The 19,259-nt window shown below is 46.4% G+C and overlaps 1 protein-coding gene across 1 annotated transcript; it reads right to left on the reverse strand.

Moving 5' to 3' along the window:
* Nucleotides 1–95: 95 nt before the first annotated feature.
* OAZ2 (ornithine decarboxylase antizyme 2) lies at nucleotides 96–12,810 on the reverse strand. The gene is given in 6 exon segments (XM_081121707.1): nucleotides 96–481; nucleotides 734–819; nucleotides 1,636–1,811; nucleotides 3,037–3,117; nucleotides 3,119–3,194; nucleotides 12,615–12,810. Coding segments are annotated over 6 exon segments (570 nt in total). The 5' UTR covers nucleotides 12,635–12,810; the 3' UTR covers nucleotides 96–350.
* Nucleotides 12,811–19,259: the final 6,449 nt, after the last annotated feature.

Raw genomic sequence — 19,259 nt, forward strand, 5'->3', positions numbered from 1 at the left:
CCCACCAGCCCTCCAGGCCTTGCCCCGACCCAGATAGTCCCTCCCCCTCTAGGCAATGTTCTCCCCCTAGGCTAGATAGAGCACATCACACAGCGCAGTTTAAAAAGCTTCTAATGCCAGTTCATAAACATCTTCATTTACTATTGGTGATTACATGTGAATAATATGTTTATACTGTTCTTTATGGAAAACAATTTCAATGCATCAACTCCAAGAACTCAACAGGCAACCTCACCCTGAGCCCCTCAGCATCCTTCACTAGACAGCAAGGAGCCCCCTCCTCTGTCCCTGGGCTGCCTAACTTCCCTTCTTTCCCCATTGTGGCTCTTGGGCAAAGCATCCTCTGACCATTAGTCCTCATCGGACAAGTTCTGGTCCAGGGGGTAAACCATGAACATCACATCTGGCCGAGAGGGTACACAGGGATGGCCTGGACGTACAATCTCAAAGCCCAAGAAGCTGAAGGTCTTCAGGAGTGGAGCTGCAGAAGATATGAGAGTAAAGAAGATTCTGATAAACACAAGGGTAGGGTCAAATGAAGGAAAAACCCCAAACAAAAATGGAAAGAATAAGTGCTAGGCTTTGACTAAAGACCCTTTGGGCACTATCCCCCATGACTGCCCAAGTTTGTGTGGCAAACTCAAGGGACCCACCTCACTGTATAGGAGCCCCCTTTCCCCTCCCTAGACCCTATTTTCTGGGAAGTAGGTCTCAGGCTGCTTTGACTCCTCACCTCTGTCTTCCCGGCCCTTCCTGAAGCAGACGAAGACGTAGTTTACTTTCATCTTCTCTTCGGCAAACTCTAGCAGTGCTAACAATCTGCAAGGAGGAAAGAAAACTCAGTCCCACTACCACCTCTCTAGACTTCCTATCTGCCTACTCCCCAAAAAAAGGTGCTTCTAAAGGTTATAGCCACATTATAGAGAAACTTCAGGGAGGAGGTTCCTATTTCAAGACCCCAGGAACCCTGAGTTCAGGAAAGAATAAGCTACAATCTTTAAGAAAAATGTTATTGAATTATCTCTTCCTGGAATAGGGGTTCTTCTGAAATGAACACTGACCAGCTTAACTAATGCAGTTCACACGACAGTATGGGACCTAGGAAGAGAACCCAGTCTTTCATGGGCCTGCCGGAGTTGTCAAGTTTGATAATGACTACCTGCCACTGAGAGGGACTCTTGGGCCCTAACACTGCCAAAAGGGATTTCCTCAAGAGATTGGAGCCACTCAAAAGAACTCTGTCCTCAGGACTGTTTCTCACACACCTGACTGCTTGGAGGGCCTCACCCAACCCAACGCAATCCCACCGGATCTCTGAGCTTCCTGGCCTTTTGAACTGCACCATTGTAAGATGGCTCAAGGATTTAATGTCTGCTGGGAAGAGTGAGCCACGGCGTGATTAATGACAGGGATTTAGTTAAAGTGATAATGATCTACTTTAATTATAACCTAGAGCAGGCCTGTTTTACTGGCTAAAAATAACCTGTTTCAAAATGGTATCTGCTTGGGAGGCCTAGAGCTAGGGAAGAAGGCAGACTCCCACTGCTCTGTTCTCCCCGGTAAGCATACGCCTTTCTCCGGAATGGGACCTCTTCCCCATTTGCTCCTTCCCTTTCCCCAGCCCCTGCTCCTTACCCTTCTTTGCTCCCATCAGCTAATAATCCATCTGGGACTTCTACAAACAGGCTCTGGCTGGACAGGACTGCATCCCAGGAAGAGACCTTCACCTCGGTGACCTCATACTGGAAGTGGACGATGTGAGGTTTTCCATCGTTCACAGGGAGGTCCTGGGTCACAGTGAGCTTCTCGTCCTGGGAGGAGATTAGTCAGGGGACCATGTCACTACTGCTTGTGGCCACACCGTAGGCTCCCTAACCTGGGCGGTGCTGAGAGTCCCCTATGGTCAGTCAGGGTAGCAGGGATGGAGGGCACGATGAAAATACAGAGCTGCATGCTGGCTAAATAGAGCCATCACTCATCAGGCACTAAGACTAGTGGGTACTGGCTAAAAGCCAGCATCACGGGAGGGAAATATTTACCAAGTGCCCACTACATGCCAAATACTGTGCAAAGTGCTTTCTCATTTTCCAATCACCACAACAAGCACCTGGAGGTAGGCATTAATATCCCCATTTTAAATCAGAGGTGCTAGGGGCCCAGAACAATTAAACAACTGACCCAAGGCTCCACAGCTAGTAAATGGCACAGTTGAGATTCAAACCAAGTCTCCCTGACTCAAAGCCCATGCTTGTTCCCCCAACATCATACTTTTTTCCTTACCTCTGAAAGAGAAACATTAGAAATATAAAGATGTGTGAGGCTTGACTGGAGCCCAGGTCAACCTAAGCCGGCTTCCAGATGGACTGAAGGGTCCATGTTGTGTCTCCTGGCCACAGTCTCAAGAGACTAAAACTCAGCTGCCCTGCTACCCTTCAATGCCAGTCTTAGAGTGAAGCTAAACCAACTTCTAGGCCTCAATCACAGGAAATTAAAAACTAGCAAAGGGCTGGCTGCCCCAGCCCAGATCATTCCCAGGCAGATCCTCAGGGTTCTCTAAAGCCCCTGGGCTGTGCCATATGTTACCAGAGTAATAGGTGACTGAGATGCAAGACCCTCTCTCCTTACCGCTCACCTCCACACTACCCTCCCCCGCACCTTCCCCAGCAGGCTGGTAAGGGACAAAAGTCAGAATGCCAAATGGTGAAGACAATGGGAAACAGCTCCTTCTGGCCCTTGGTATTTCTCAAAAGAAACTGAGGAAGGAGTAGCAGCAGAAAGCTCTCATACCCCTCACTCCAGACCCTGAACTGGCACTAAAGTACTGACCACCAAACCAAGAAGATGGCAGGGTATTTGCTTGGTGCTGTCCTTCTAGTATTCCCCAAAAGCCACATAGCCACAGCTGAGTGTCCTTCCCAATCCCCCTACTGGCCTGGCCTCAGTTAGATTAAGGGAAGTGATTACTGCCCTTAAGCAGCAACACAGTGGAGTCTGAGAGGCTCTACTCCAAGCCTTCCACCCCAGGGTCCTCCTTACCTTATATATTAGAGCTGAGAGAGAAGGATCCCTGCCGCCCCCTCGCCCACCGGGGATCTTCGACAGTGGGTGAGGGGCATCAGGAGCACCACAGAGGCCCTGGAACAATGTGCCTGCAGCACTGGAGCTGGGGACAGTTACTCAAAGGCAAAATACTACTGCAAAAGACAGAGAAGGTGAGACAGTAAACACCAAGACTTGAAGATTTAATTCAACATCCCATCCCAACTCCTGCCCTGGCTCTCCCTAAACAACTGCTCTAAGACTATACCACTGTGCCAGTCCTTTCAGCTTCAGCTTTAAGAACTACTTCTCTCAAAGGGCAGGAACCCACCATCCTGCAGAGGCACAGAGAGTCCAGCTGGATGTGACCAGAGGAGTACCTGTCAAACATCAAAAAGATCTTGGTACTGGCAAACCTTGGGAGGAACCAGATCCTAGCTCGCCTGCTAGGCCTAGAGCCCTGTACCCTCCAGAAGCCCCTTTCCTTAACCCAACAGTGTCTCAGCAACCTATGTGGCAAAATCACAAAGCCTACACAATCACTTCAGGCTGGAGGCATATGGGCCTCAGGAAGTCACGTGGACTGGGTACCGTGTCCCCAAGGAACTCCCAGGGCCACTTTTCCAATGATGGCCTCCTCCCTGATCTAAACAGAATAACTGGACAGAAATCACTTACCCAAATCCATCTAGGGTCAAGAACTGAATTAAATCCAGGGATTTGGCTCCCAGAGAGGAGTATTATGGTATCTTGTACAGAGTATTATGGTATCTTGAATATTATATTTTGGTGTGTCACCAAATACTGGGCTTCCTTGCCCTTCTTTGCTAGAATCTGACTTGTGCATGAGAGTTTCGGTAATGTTGACATAGCCAGAATGGACACTGTTTAGGTATTGGGGGTAGGGGGTTGCTAGGAGGAGAGACATCTGCTAGAAGCCAATAATCATCTCCAGGTATGTGCCCTTACTGGCCACCATGATTTTTCGGTGGACCCACAGGGCTCCAAAATTGTTCCACTGCCTTCTTTGAATCCAACTTAATGGCTCCTTAAGCTGAGATGTAGCTCACTCTACAGGCCAAGGGCAGGTGAAGCAATGCAAGAGGTAAATTGTACACCATGACTCAGCCAGCTCACCCAACTGTGCACATCTCTTCCCAACTGAGTGTTTAATAATGTCATGTTGGTAGCTTAAATCAGCTATAGGGGAAGTATTTACACCCCAGAAATTGGCAAATGCTATAAATCAAGGCTTTCTTCCCCCCCAAAAAACCAGCTGTAAAAAAACATGAAGCACTAATCTTCACACTGTCCTTTGCTTTATATGGCACTGCATGCCAGACTGGGTTTTTCACTTAGGCTCAGAGTGTCAGAGCTGAACTCACATCTAACCTGGCAACGGTACAATAACCAAAGGGGCAGCCCACAGAGCCCTTCAGTACTAAGACCTATACAAACATTCCAGCAGACAGGAAGTCCAAACCCATCACTACTATAGCTTGGCTCCTCTGTTCTCAAGAATTTCAATGGGGGGCCTGAAATTATACTTGGGAGATGACATTCCCAGGGTAGTGTCAATGGGCCCAGAAAAACAACACCTGAGGGTGATAACCACATGCACCACCTCCTGCCTCCTCTGGAAAGCCTCACGGCATTCTCATCTCCCCTACTCTGGGCCTCACCAAGAGATACGAAGAGAAGAAGCATGACAGAGGACTATGCTACTGTTTTCAAGGATGGAGTTTATTCCCTACTAGGGACAATGAGTCATCATAATCCCCCCTCCCAGTGAGTTAAGGAATAGAATAGTGTTCAGGTTGGAAAAGACAAGACAAGGGTGGAGATTTCCCCAAGCAAAGGCACCCACATCCCACACGATATGGCTCCATTCTCATTCCCTATTGACTACTTCAGACTTCTGGAGAAAGCTGGCTTACTCGTATTGGTAAGTAGAGCTACTACGTACTGGGCAAACCTCCTCTGAGGTAGACAGATGAGATGTAGCCTCATATACCAGAACTGTGTGGGTTCACAAAACAACCAGATCACCAAGGCAGGCAGTGCAATTCTAGAATTCTGGTGCTAGCTCGCTTAAACTTCAACACTCCTACTTCCAGAGAAATTATTCCTCAATGGTCTTTAGATGGGAGAGCTACATTCCACCTCTGACCTGCATTCCAACCACCATCTTGATCCTGAGCTAATTTTTACTTGCAAATGGCAGAGACAATGGGGCCAACCAACTGAAAAGATTAGAATAGGTGGGTTTTGCTTTTTTAGAACCAGAATCCCCTTTGTCTTCCTAGAAAGAATCCCTAAGGCCTACCCTGTGTCCAGCACTAATGTATGAGCTCATGATATGTCTGGTGTCCTGATCTCTTCAAATAAATGCAAGAAGTCTATTCCATGGTTAACAAATCATTTACTTCCCCCATCACACACAAGGATACTGGGAACTCTTTCCTCCTCCCCCACAAAGTGTACGGAGAAAGCAAGTGTGTATGTGAGTAGGGGTAGAAGGGTGTTTCAGGCCCCCATGCCGGTATCCAGTTCCAGAAGAGAAACAGCTAGAGTTTGGGCTAAGCTTAGATAGTAGATCACAATAATGATCTTCATCATCCATCATAATGGAGTTGTTTTTAGTTACTTGCTGTGAATGGCAAATAGGTTTTTTACCTGATCGTCATTTCTGAAGTTAGAAAGGAAGGAAGATGGGTACAAATGTGGTGGTTAAAGAAATTAAGGGGCATAAAATTGCCAGCAATGGCCTTCTCTTCTTGTATTGGCTTTACTGTTCAAATGGTATTGTGGCAAGATATGCCACCAACCTCAATAGAAAAAGTGGATCCTGGAGGAACTTAAGCACAAGAGAAAGTGGCTTTTAAACACAACTCGTTCTCTGTCACAAGATCCAAACCAGACTGGATTTCATATTCAGTTTAGTCTTTTTTTTTTTTTTTAGCCTCACCCGAGGATATTTTTTTTCCATTGCTTTTCAGGGATAGTGGAAGGGAGAGAGAGAAACATTGATTGGTTGCCTCCCGCCAGGGATCAAGCCTGCAACCGAGATACATGCCCTTGGCTAGAACTGAACCCAGGGCCCTTCAGTCCGCAGGCTGACGCTCTAACCACTGAGTAGTGTTTCTACTAGTTCCAATGCCCAGCTTTTTCCACTCCTTCCTCACATTCTGCTCACTCCTCTGGGGGGACAGGACTGGTTTAATCTCCATCACTAAAAGGATAATTAAACAAACTGAGTCTAGAGGTTGAAAAGATCATGGCTGATTAAGGAGAATCAAATATATCAGACTAATGCCCAGCCGGGCGTGGCTCAGCAGTTAAGCATTGACCTAGGATCCAGGAAATCGGGGTTCGATTCCCGGTCAGGGCACATGCCCGGGCTGCAGGCTGCAGCCGATCAATGACTTTGTCGTCATTGATGTTTCTACCTCTCTCTCTCTTCCTCTCCCTTCCTCTCTCTCAAATCAATAAAGATATCTTTAAAAAAAAAAGGTATCAGACTGAACCCAAATATCCAGCGGGGCTGGTCCTGCTTCTGGAGAAGAAAAAAATACACCATGGTGCAAGTGGGGGCGCCAGGGAGCCAAGTCAATTCAGAAGAGATGGGGATTAGACAGATCTATTAGTGCCTTATTTTCTCAGTTGTCATTGGACATGCCCTTGGAAACACTCCTCAGGATACATGAGTGCTACCAACATACCTATCACATCCTGCTGCCTCTAATTTAAAGCATTCTGTGACTGTTGTCTGAAACGTCCTTTGCAGGTTATAATTTCACACACTGGCTACAGACAGGCAGTGTATGGAGCTGATGTATTCCTGGGGAATGTTGCTGGTAAATTAAATTTTTATAATTCAAATCCTATTTTTAAATCTCTAGGGTGATTACTATTTTTAAAAAAGGAACCTTAAATCTCTTGATAAAGGATCTCCTGTCAAAATCACTTCCAGTTGGCTGTGTCAGGTTTTTGTTTTTGTTCTTTTAATTTCTAAGAGGGAAGAAGGGAGAAAGAGAGATTAACATCAACGTGAGAGAGATACATTGACTGGCTGCCTCCCGCAAGTGCCCCAACCAGGGATTCGATCCACAACCTACGTATGTGCCCTGACCAGGAATCAACTACTGGTGACCTTGTGGTTCACGGAACAATGCTCCAACCAACTGAGCCACATCAGCCAGGGTGACTACGTTAGTTTTGATTTTTATATTTACTGTGCTCAAAGCAGGGCACAGACTGTTAGTTACATAGAAATTTAATATAAAGTAATTCTGTGGCTAACTTCCATTCAACTAAATCTAACAAATACTTGAATTGATATTCTCCATATACTTTTTTTTTTAAGTATGTCTTTATTGATTTCAGAGAGAGGGAGGGAGAGGGAGAGAGAGAGAGAAATATCAATGATGAGAGAGTCATTGATCGGCTGCCTCCTGTACACCCCCTACCAGGGATTGAGCCCGCAACCCAGGCATGTGCCCTGACCGGGAATCGAACCCTGATCTGGATCCTAGGTGGATGCTCAACTGCTGAGCCACGCCCGGCCTAGCACTCCTTCATATACTTTTGATCATGTTTTATTTGAATCAGTGGCCTGAGCTTATTCAAGTCTGCACCTATTCTCTCTGGTTTCTATTACATGTCAGAGGAAGGTCAGATAGTCTTGGTATTACTACCTTGTGGCATCAAGTGAAAAGACATAAAAACCACATTCCCAAGCATTCTGCATTCATTCCTCCCTTTCTCCTCTTCTGACCCATTCCTGTCTCTGGCCCTGCTGTGTAGAACACTACCAAGCCTTGACTCCCTCACATAAGCTGCTCTTACTCTGACACTTGGAAGGTCTCTGATGACTAGTTCCTACGCAAAGAGGGACCAATCCAGGGCTGCCATCACACTTAGCTAAAAAGAAATATGAAGAAAGGTGGGAGGTGATGGCCACCTCCAGCAGTCTAGTATGCATGCAGAGGCTGATTTCCAGCTGCCAATTTCCTTTCCATGTGAGAAAGGGACCCTGGTCAGATGCCAGGCATAAGTAATTTCACTAGAGCTGTTCTGTGTGCCAAAGGGAGTCCACTTGCTAAGCACGATTTTAAAGAAAATGACATCACCACTCTGAATCACAGACTGAAATCAAAACTGGGTTTTGGTTGATTCTCCACAAGAAACATGGCAACTAGAATATCTGTGCCTCTGAGGTTTGCTTATCTTATTACACAGATGATACATCTTCCACCAAAGGTGGGCACAACTACATATGCTATCAGAGGTTGGTGGATAGCTAGGTAATCATGCTTTAAAATAAGACCTTAAGTTTACATTTTAAGTACCTCAATCTAGTTTGTATAGTCAAGTCATCACCCAGTTCCAGCCTCTTCCCAGGATAGAATCACTTCATTGTTTATATAGTATCAAAGGCCTAGGAAATTTTCTTAAGGCTTATCTTATACAAAGCATTTTATTCTGCTGCTGCTAACAGGAAACTACCTGTTTTGTTCACTTTAAGTAATAAAATCCTTGCTCACCTACTTGGCCATTTCTGGGCTATAGCTTTCAATTAGGCTTCATAGCCTTCCAAATCATGGCACCAACTGGAATCAACATTGCATACTGTTTCAAAAATGAATTACTCTTTTTATCCCCAGAAACGCATATATGTAACATCATCCCTCTACCCCAATTCTCAGTCCCCTTTTTTATATTTCTGAGCAGCTCTGAGGCTAAATTTGGATTTCTTGGCAGGGTGAGGAATTACTATTATTAGTTCGCGATGCTTTCTGAAGCATATCTCCAATTTGGGGGGATTCCTGATTTTACTAGGAGTCTCTCTTTCTCTCCCTCTCTGGGATGAACACAAAGGCACCTAACAGGAAAACCGACTCTCCCTTCCACCCCACATCCAACAAGCCATAGTACCAATAAATAAGGGCTAACTAAACCAAATTCTTTGGGGGGAGAGACAAATTCCATTACCCAGGGAACCATTCTGTAAGATGCACAAGGTAGCTCTGATGTGCTCTTGTGCCCTGTCCACCCCCCAGAAAAACCACCTGTAAAACCAAATGCTTCTCCTCAAAGCCCACCAGACACAAACTGATTATATTATGGATATTAAGCCAGGGCAAGATCTTCTCCACATACTGTACTGTCACAGGTACTAAGCAAGACCTAGAAAGGCTATCTTCCTGCCCGTGCAAATCCAGGAAGCTTGATTTCCTTGGATTTAAACCTCATATTGAAAAACTATAATAATAGAAGTGCTTATACTTGTGTCTTCTTCCTTCCCCCACCATCAGGAATTTTGAAATTCTGGAGGTACTAATCGGAACAAAACTGGAAAGGAAGAGCCTTGTTTTCAAAACATACTGCCGGCTCCTCTGCAACTATTTCTTCCAGGAAACCAAGCCTCCACCTCTTGAGTATTTCACTGGAGCCAGGGAAGCTGGAAAGCCCATCCCCCCCCACCACCACCCAATGGGAACTAAACTCTAAGCCAGCTCCCCCCTCTGCGGATACAAAACACCAAGAACACTGAGAGGGAAGAACATCCGGCTCTTATCAGAATCCCCAGTTAAGGCCCTACCAGGATTCCTTTCAGAAAAGTTAGAGGAAGGCCAGAGGAGGCTGGGAAACATGCTATGGAAACAGGATTGCCGTAACTCAAAGAAACCAGACACCCTGAACACACCACCCCACCCCCAGGCCAAAGTGGAGGAGCCTGATCCAAGGCCTTGCTCCTGCCCAGGCCCTGGCAGGCCAGCTGGCTCCTCCCTCCACCTGCCTGTCATACAGCCAAGCCCCTCAAATTACCAACACACTAAGCAAGGGCCCTGGAGAAAAGCAAGCCTGTTTTGCCACTTAGGAAGCTGGAGGGAATCTCCAAGTTAAGCAAACCCAACCCCCTCTTTTTACATGTAAGCACACTGGCTAAGCCAAAAGTAAAACTCAGGTCTCTCAACCTCACAGTCAGTGAAGACCCTTATGTGCTGGTCCCAAGTGCTCATTTCTCTGGGCTCAGCCTGCACAGGGCTTGGCACAGAGACCAGCTCAGTCCCAAGGACTCCAAAGAATGCCTGCTGAGATCACACCACCTTCCAAACCCCACATCCCAGGCAAAAACATAAAGACTAGCAAAGAAGGTTTTCCTGTAGGTTCCTCTGCTTCCCTCCACCTCTGTGCTTCATTCTACCCTCTCATACCAGCTGTCTACCCTAAGAACACATAAAGCCTTCTCTAGCACAAAGAATACCTTTGCATCCAGCACAATCCAAATACTGTATACATCCACTTCCACCTCCTCAGCTCCAGAAGGGCTAGTTAGAGAAGATGGAATAAAAGATGGGACTACAAAGGGAGATGGACATGGAGTGTCTCGGAAAAGGAAAATAGAATGGGATTGGAGGTAGAGGGCTTGGGAGGTGGAGTAATGGGTCAAATTGGACCATAAGAAAAAAACAAAAAACAGGGAATTAGTGAATTTTCTTTCTGCATGTAGGAAATAGAAGTGTGGGGGCTAGATAAGAATTTGAGAATGAAAATGGCTATCGGCTGAGAACTGAGTAACTAGAGGTAGGAGAATTTAAAAGGCTGCCTTATCTTGGGAATTTCCAGAAAGTACCTGGGAGAGAAAGACGAAGGAAATCCCTGAAATCAAGGCCCTTTTCAGTAAAGAAAGGGCTGACACTCACCGAAGGAATATGATGGAAAGGGTCTTCTGTGGGGAGTGGTAGGGAGTCAGTGTATCTCGATCCTGGCTGCACATCACAATTACCCAGAGAACTTTAAAAATATATACTAATAACCAGGTGCCACCCTATGCCAATTACACCAGGCCTTTGAGGTGGGGCCCAGGTCAATGATTTTTCAAATGTGCAGCCAGAGTTAAGAAACACTGAGATACAAGAAAAGGTGAAGACTATGTAAGGATGGTGCTGCTAAAGGAGGAGGAAGTGCCAAGTTGGAGGCCATTTTAGTGAGAAAGGAACCCAAGTTTGAGAGGAACCTTGAGTGGTAGAGCCCTAGGTGAAGAAAAGCAATAAGGAAGGCTATGTTTGTAAGAGGAACTAAAGTCCAGTTTGGGACAAACCAAAGCACAATTTAAGGAGGATTTGCAGGGAATGGATCTGCTTGCAAAACAATGAGGCCCAAGTGAGGGGCAGAGGCCATAAGGCCAAATGTGGGGTCAAACTGGCTGGTGTGGGGAACTAATCAGCTTCAGACTCATTTAGAGGGCAGCACAAGTCTAGGGGGAAAAGGAGGAAGACAATTAGACCCAAGTTGTAAGTGGAAGCCATTCTGACGTATAAGGAGCAACTGGTGTTAAAAATTTGGGGGAATCAGTAAATTATGGAATAGTTTCAAAGAAGAGTTTGGGGCAGAAACATGTAGTATGTTTGAGGAAGAAATGGAGGACAAAAGCTGCCTTGGAGAAAAAGAAAAGAGGAGACGTAGCAAGGAATGAATGATGAACTCTGCCTTGTTTGAGCAGGGGTAAGTATGTATGATTCAAGTTTAGAAAACCACAGGTACTGTTTCAGAAAGATGTGCAGCCTTTCTCCAATTAATAGGGGAAGGCAGGGGTCAGGTTTTGAGGGGGGGAAACTTGCAAAGGCCCAGTGTCCAAAGTATAGAGGCATTGGAGGTAGGAAAGAGGGTAGTAAGCCTTCAATCAAAGCCAGGGTGGGCTGAGTTCTGTGATCTATTGATTTAAAGATAGGGTTCAGTTAAGATGAGAGGAGTAAAAGTAAAGATGAGTTCCAGGTGAGAGTGTTTAAAGGGCAGGAGTGTTTAGAAGAGTGTTTAGGGGAACCTCATTAGGGGAATAGGATGGAAGACAGTGGTCTAGTCCAAAGTGTTGGAGAAATAAATGGAATGAGGTTGGGGCCTAACTGGGAAAGGAGTGCAGAGGGAGGAAGGAAGGGAAAAGATGAAGCTGGAGTGAGGGACTAAGGTGAGGGCTGGGCATCACTGTAAAGACTATTAGGCCTGAGGGGAGTGGGGGGAGGGGACGGGGGGGGGGGGACGATGCGTCCAGCTGAGAACTGAAGGATGGAGCCTGACCTGGGGAGTGGGAGGGGGAGACAGTGATAAGACAGAGGTCTGGCTGGAGGGTGCAGTTTGAATTAGGGAAGGGATTCAAAGGGTAGGATTAAATGATTTAAAGGGGGAGGAAAAAAGATTTGGAGAAGATGGGAAACAATTTGGAGAATCTGGATGAGGGAAAAACCCACTTTGGGGAATGGGGCACCGTTCAGCGGAGCTGAAGGAAAATGGGGACTTGATCGTAAGATTGCGCTCCGGTTTGTTGGGGCTTTACTGGGGAGGAGGCCCGGATGAGGGGGATGGGCAAGGCCGGCGGGGGGGGGCTAAAAGACGGAAGGAGGCCCAGTTGCGCGAGTGGGGCTCGGACTGGGGTAGCTGAAGTGGAGAAGGGTCCAAGTACGGAGCGGATGGGGCCCGCTGGGGGGGCGGGGACCCGCGGGTTGGTGGGGGAGGAGGCCCTCTGGAGCAGATGAGGGGAGGATGGGGGCGGGGAGCCTGGGCCGGGCCGTTACCTGTCCTGGGTGTTTATCATCCTCGGCGGCTCTGTTCAGGGTGGGAGGAGGCGGCGCAGGGAGTGGGTAGGTGGATGAGTGGGTGGGTGTGGGGTCGCGCGCGCGCGGGGCCGATCTCTGCGGGTTAAGTCCCTGTCAGGCCGCGGGCTCAGAGCCCTCCTCCTGCCTCAGCAAGCGCCAGCCTCCAACTGACCCTCCCCGGCCGCCGCCGACGCCGCAGCAACCGCCCGCCCCGCCCCCAAGTGCCTCATCTGCATAGCCCCACCCCAGCGCCGCGCTGTGCCCTGGGAAACTGGGGCCCACAACAAAGGGCAAAGCACCGCCCCGCCACCGCGCAGGCGCACCAGGGGGCCTGTAGCAGGAGGAGGGGTGGAGAGGGGTGAGGTGAAGTGAGGTGAGATTGGGGGCGGTCCGGCGAATAAGAGTTGGGGGATGGCTGTGGCCTTGGTTGTAGCTGCGCTTCCCGAAAGATGCGTTGTATTTCAAATCTCAAGTAGAGTTTTCTAGCTTTCACCTGATCTAGACTCCTTGTTTGCATGGAGCCAAGCAGGGCTGTGTCATTTGTAGGTTCTGGAGGACATTTATTAAACAAAACGAAATCTGAATTCTAAGAGTTCTAGACACATTATTAGCACCATTACCAGACTGAACCCAGGCCCACAGATCTCAGGTACCTGAGCTCATAAAACAAATCAATAGGCTCAGCTGTCAGCTGAGATCAACAATCTCTGCACCTTGAAGACATATCTCATCAGGTCAATGGGCAAAGCCTGGCACTGGCTGGTGGTCATCTGAAGTCAGACATCTGTGCATCAGGATCACAGCAGTGGTGGAAGGTGCCATCACAAACTTGTTTACAGTCACTTTAGATTGCAAACACACAAGGTTACTTGTTCACAGTCACCTCCATTCATTATCCCAGTGGTCCTTATCACAGACCAGTGACAAGAAGTCACAGTCACTGGTATGGGGACCTCTCAGATCACAATCATTGCAGGCCACAGTCAAAGGCATTTGAACACAATCATCGAAACTCCCGACTCTGTTCATAGTCAATCCAGATTGTAAACCTCTAGGTCACATTATCTTAGATCACAATGGAGCACTATCACCTCAGATCTCATTCATTTATTCATCAAATAATTATTGAGCAGCTACTTACTATGTGCTCCAGGCATGTGCTAGAGTCCAAGAATACTCAATGATCAACTAGGCAAGTTCCTGCCTCGATGTCATAATCTGGCCCGAGGAAGAGACACAGAAAGGCCATCACAATATGAGGTAAGTGCTCCATCTGAGGGAGACCACAGAGAAGGTAACTAGGGAATGAGGGATGGTTTATAGGAAGGGTGACCACAATCACTCCAGATCAGAGTTCACTATGACCCCCAGTTCATAATAGCCCCAAATCACAAATGTCCCACATTAGAACTTTCTCAGGACACCATTACTCTACTTGACAACCTGCTTGTGACTTTTAAATGATGGAAATGCAGGGATGGAAGGAAGTTTGGAGCTGCCAATCTAAGGCTTTTCCAACAAAAATGGGAAGTGGTAAATGATACCAGAACTGCCCAAGTTATCACTAGATGTTTAAGCAAGTCTGCTCCCATACTCTGGATCACTTTAGATCCTCCACCTTGTCCCCTTGGCTATCTCTACCTGCTCTTCCAAGTTCAAGACAGGAATGTTTTTACATTAGTACATAACAGAATTGAACAATTAGACCCAGCCCTGATCCACCCCATCTCCTTGTCCCAGAGACCTGGGCAATTTTCTTGGCCCTCAATGGTAGCTGGGATGGCTCATTTCTGCCAGCCCATCCCTGGACAAGTAATCTTATGGCCTGAGAATAGTTTTTAGCCGATCAATCAGCAAATATTGAGAACTAAGCTGTGTAAGTAATAGTGACCATTTATTGAGCATCATACTAAAGCACTAATTTTTACAACAGCTCCCTGCTCCCATTTTACAGACGAAAAGAATGAAGCCAGGGAGATTTTGCCAACAAGATAATTTATTTGCTCTAATTCAAAAAGTTAGTAAGTGGTAGAGTTAGAATTTGGACCAGAGTTGCCCGATCCTGTGCTTTGTCTGGACTTACATGGTGAAGGAGTGAGAAGGTCACTGCCACAGCTTGCTGTTTGAAGGAGTCACCACGCTGATGGCCACCTGGCAAGCAAGTGAAAAAAATGGGGAGCCACCTTCCTCTAACTTGCGCTGTCCAATATGATAGCCACTAGCCATGTGTGGCTATGTAAATTTAAATTAATTAAAATAAAGCTAAAAATTCAGTTCCTTCGTCCCATTAGCCACACTTCCTGCGCTTAAGAGCCACATGTGACTGGCTAGTGGTTATAGTACTGCACAGTGAATATTTTCCAACAACACAGAAAGTTCTGGACAGTGCCATATCCCATCCTTCCCCTCTCCCTGTTTACTTCATTCATCCCCACAGGTTCGAGCTCTGTCTTATCCCTTATCACCACCATCCTTGTCCCCACACTGGCAATGTGCCGGCCACTCCCAGCTCCCGGCCCCCAGCCACATCCTTCCCCTGTGCCCTCTGCAACCTGTGATCAGCAAATTCTTCCGTCTCCTCAGCCGTTTCTCGGGATGCTGCCTTCGTCTCTTGCCTGACCTGGGACCTGGCTGTCCCCAGCGGACACTGCTTCTTTAGTGGCCGCCTTAGGTTGCTGTTTTCCTCTCATTCTCATGCACTTCAGGGCCAGGAAGTGGGTAAGTATGTTCCTCTCTCTCCCAATATCTTTTCTGAACCCCTCCCCCCTACAGTGCTTCCCCTCCTTCCTACAAAACCCCCGTTTTGACTCTTGGCTCACTGCCTCTCTCTCCGCCCTAAACTTTGTTTTATTTGGTGAGCTCAGCATCCATCTGATGGCCTCTCCAACATCCTCTCACTTCCTTGACCTCCTCGTCACCAGCTGTATTGCCCACACCCCAGCAGCTGCCGCTCCTCTAGTCACGCCCTCACCTTTGTGTTCGCCAAAAACCATGCTGTTTCCAAGATGTAGACTCTCTGACCACAACCTTTTTTTAAACATTTTTTTTATTGATTTGAGGGAAAGAGAGAAAAAGAGAGAGAGAAACATCGATTTGTTGTCCCACTTATTTTTTTTTTAATATATTTTTATTGATTTCAGAGAGAAGAAGGAAGAGAGAGAAACATCAATGATGAGAGTCACTGATGGGCTGCCTCCTGCACGCCCCTTACTGAGGATCGAGCCCACAACCCAGGCACGGGCCCCAACAGGGAATCAAACCAGCAACCTTTTGGTGCAAAGGACAACGCTCCACCAACTGAGCCGCACTGGCCAGGGCTAGCCTCATACTTTTGTTGTTGTTATTAACCCTCACCCAAGGATATTTTTTCATTGATTTTTATTTTTTATTTATTTATATTTTTTAAAAATATATCTTTATTGATTTCAGAAAGAGGAAGGGAGAGGGAGAGAGAGAGATAGAAACATCAATGATGAGAGAGAGTCATTGATCAGCTGCCTCCTGCAGGCCCCTGACTAGGGATTGAGCCCGCAACCCGGGCATGTGCCCTGGCCAGGAACCAAACCGCAATCTCTTGGATCATAGGTCAATGCTGAACCACTGAGCCACGCCTGGCTGAGCTCCATTGATTTTTAGAGAGTGGAAGGTGCGGGGGGGGGGGGGGGGGGAGAGAGAGAGAGAAACAAACATTGATGTGAGAAAGACACATTGATTGGTTGCCTCCCACATGTGCCCCAAAACCTGCGACCCAGGTACATGCCCTTGATGGGGAATGGAACCTGAGACCCTTTGGTGTGGGGGACCAATGTTCTAACCATTGAGGCACACTGGACAGGGCAAGCCTCATACTTTTCCCCCCAGTGTTATTGAGATATAATTGATACAATATCATATTAGTTTTAGGTGTACAAGGTGATGATAATTGGGTGGATATATATCTCCCTAGCTTCTTAAGTTACTGAGGAAATGGAAGCAAAGGGGAGCTTTCTCTTATTCCTAACACAACCTGAAAACCTATCTGCTTCTCCACCCACCTGTATCTCTCCCTTTCCCAGTAGCCAAGAAGTGCCCCTTCCCTTTACAAAAGATCAGCTAATTCCTCCACAGGAGCTAGGGGGCCCATCCCCTCTTCTCTTTTCAAGAACCTGGCTCCTACAATCTAATCTTTCCCTTCAGCACACAAACATGTTCCCCATCCTTAAAAAATAGCATAGCCATTCTGAAAAAACAATTTGGCAGTTTGTTAGAAAACTAACCATGCAACTATTAGATGACCCAAGAATTGCACTCCTGGGCATTTATCCCAGAGAAGTGAAAACTATGTTCGCACACAAAAAAAACTTGTGCATGGATGTTCATAGGAGCTATATTCATAATAGCCAAAAATCATATGCCCTTCAGCAAGTGAATGGTTAAACAAACTGTGGCACTGTACATCCATATCAAGGAATGCAACTCAGCAATTTTCAATTTGATTTTTAATTTTAAAAATAACATATGTAGCCAGGCTAGCATGGCTCAGCGGTTGACCATTGACCTAGGATCCAGGAGATCAAGGTTCGATTCCCAGTCAGGGCACATGCCCGGGTTGCAGGCTTGATGCCCAGTGGGGGGGGTGCAGGAGGCAGCTGATCAATGACTCTCTCATCATTGATGTTTCTTTCTCTCTCTCTCCCTCTCCCTTCCTCTCTCTGAAATCAATAAAGACATATTTAAAAAATAATAATAATAAAAGCTTTCTAGCTTATTCTATTAAAAATAATAATAACATATATAACCCTAGCCGGTTTGCTCAGTGGTTAGAGCATTGGCCCAAGGACTGAAAGGTCCTGCGTTCAATTCCAGCCAGGGGCATGTACCTCAGTTGCAGGCGTGATCCCCGGCCCCAGTTGGAGTGTGCATGAGAGGCAACCAGTCGATATGTCTCTCTCACATCCATGTTTCTCTCTCTCCCTCTCTCCCTTCCACTCTCTCTGAAAGGCAATGGAAAAATATCCTCAGGTGAGGATTAAAAAATAATAACATATGTAATGTGATAAGCTTGCTTTTAGGTAAAATCACCTATGTAAATACAATAAAAATGTACTTAGCAACAAAAAATATATATATGAGTTAGGTTACAGGGCAGAAGAGTATTCTAGTCCCTAGGAACTGCTCTTGCAAGTAGGAAAGTGACAAACCCCAGGGAACAAAAACAGGCAAATATGAAGAGAATATATGATAAGAGGTAAGACAGACGCTGGACGGGTAATCAGTGGACCCTATTTAGGGACTCAGTGTCTGTAGGATCTCATTCAAAACGCTAGGTGTGCCCTGGCAGGTGTGGCTCAGTTGGTTGGAGCACCGTCCCGTGCACCAGAGGAAGGTCTTGGGCTCCATTCCCGGCCAGGGCACATACCTAGGTTGGGGGTTCGATCCCATCGGGGTGTGTACGGGGTGTGTATGGGAGGCAGCCGATTGATGTACCTCTCTCACATTGATGTTTCTTTCTCTCTCACTTCCTCCCTCTCTAAAATTTATTTTTTTTTAAAAAGAGAGAGAACAGCTTTTTTTTTTTTTTTAAGCTGTGTGGTGTCATGTGGTTCAGACAAATCTGAGCTTGGCCACTGGTTGGCTGTATGACTTTGGACTAGTAACATGGCTACGGAAGGCCTGTCTCCTCCTCAGTGAAAAACAGGGACCATGGCCCTCACCCTCCAAGACTGCAGGGACATTAGATAAAGTAGTGTATGTGAAAGCACCTAGCCTAGTGTCTAAAAATGTTCCATAAATGTAAATTCAGTCCTACTTCTCTGTGTATAAAAATCTGCTCTCCAGACAAAATTGGATAAAAAAGCTGATTTATAATGATAAAATTCATGAATGCTTACTGATGCTCAAAAAGAGAGAGAAAGGAGAAATAAAGGGGGAAAAAGAAACATCATTGACCACCTTTAGAGAATTTGAAGGAACCAACTCATTTTTCTGAAAACTGGGAGTAAAGGGAGAGTCAGGTCAAGCATTTAGCCTGACTTTCCTGTGGGAACTGGGCTTCAGGTGCACAGAATTGTTAATGTGAGATAATTATTTGGAAAACTGGTAAGAGTAATAAGCAAGCATTCAACCTGATTTTCTTACAGACATGCCTCAAGGTAAGCAATTAGGTAAGAAATGAAGAAGGAATGACAGAACATCAGCATTTCACAAACCCTTAATGTGATTGTGATCACCCATAGCTGTTAATGTCACGAAGGAGAGAGACACAGGACGGTTATGTGCCTCCTGATGAAAGGATTCATCACCACCTATGAATGTTCTAGACAAAAACTTTAACCTGAATCAGAGTAAGCGTTTCTATTGAACTACAGTTTACAGAAAATAAAAGGAGACAAAGGAATGCAATCAGCAAAATCCTGACTATAGGAAATTTCTAAAGAACAAAACCTCTCTTCACCAAAAGAACTGGGGTGGATAGGATCTGTAGATTCAAATAGATTTTAGAGACTTATCCAGCAAGTATAACCCAATGACCCTTTTTGGATGGTGATTCAAAGAAACCAAATGTAAAATGTACACCAGGGAAATTTGAACACTGACTTGATATTAAGAAATAATTATTATGGGGAGTTGGCAAAAGGTACAGGC

This window comes from Miniopterus schreibersii (assembly GCF_964146895.1).
Source record: "Miniopterus schreibersii genome assembly, chromosome: 1".
Taxonomy (NCBI): domain Eukaryota; kingdom Metazoa; phylum Chordata; class Mammalia; order Chiroptera; family Miniopteridae; genus Miniopterus; species Miniopterus schreibersii.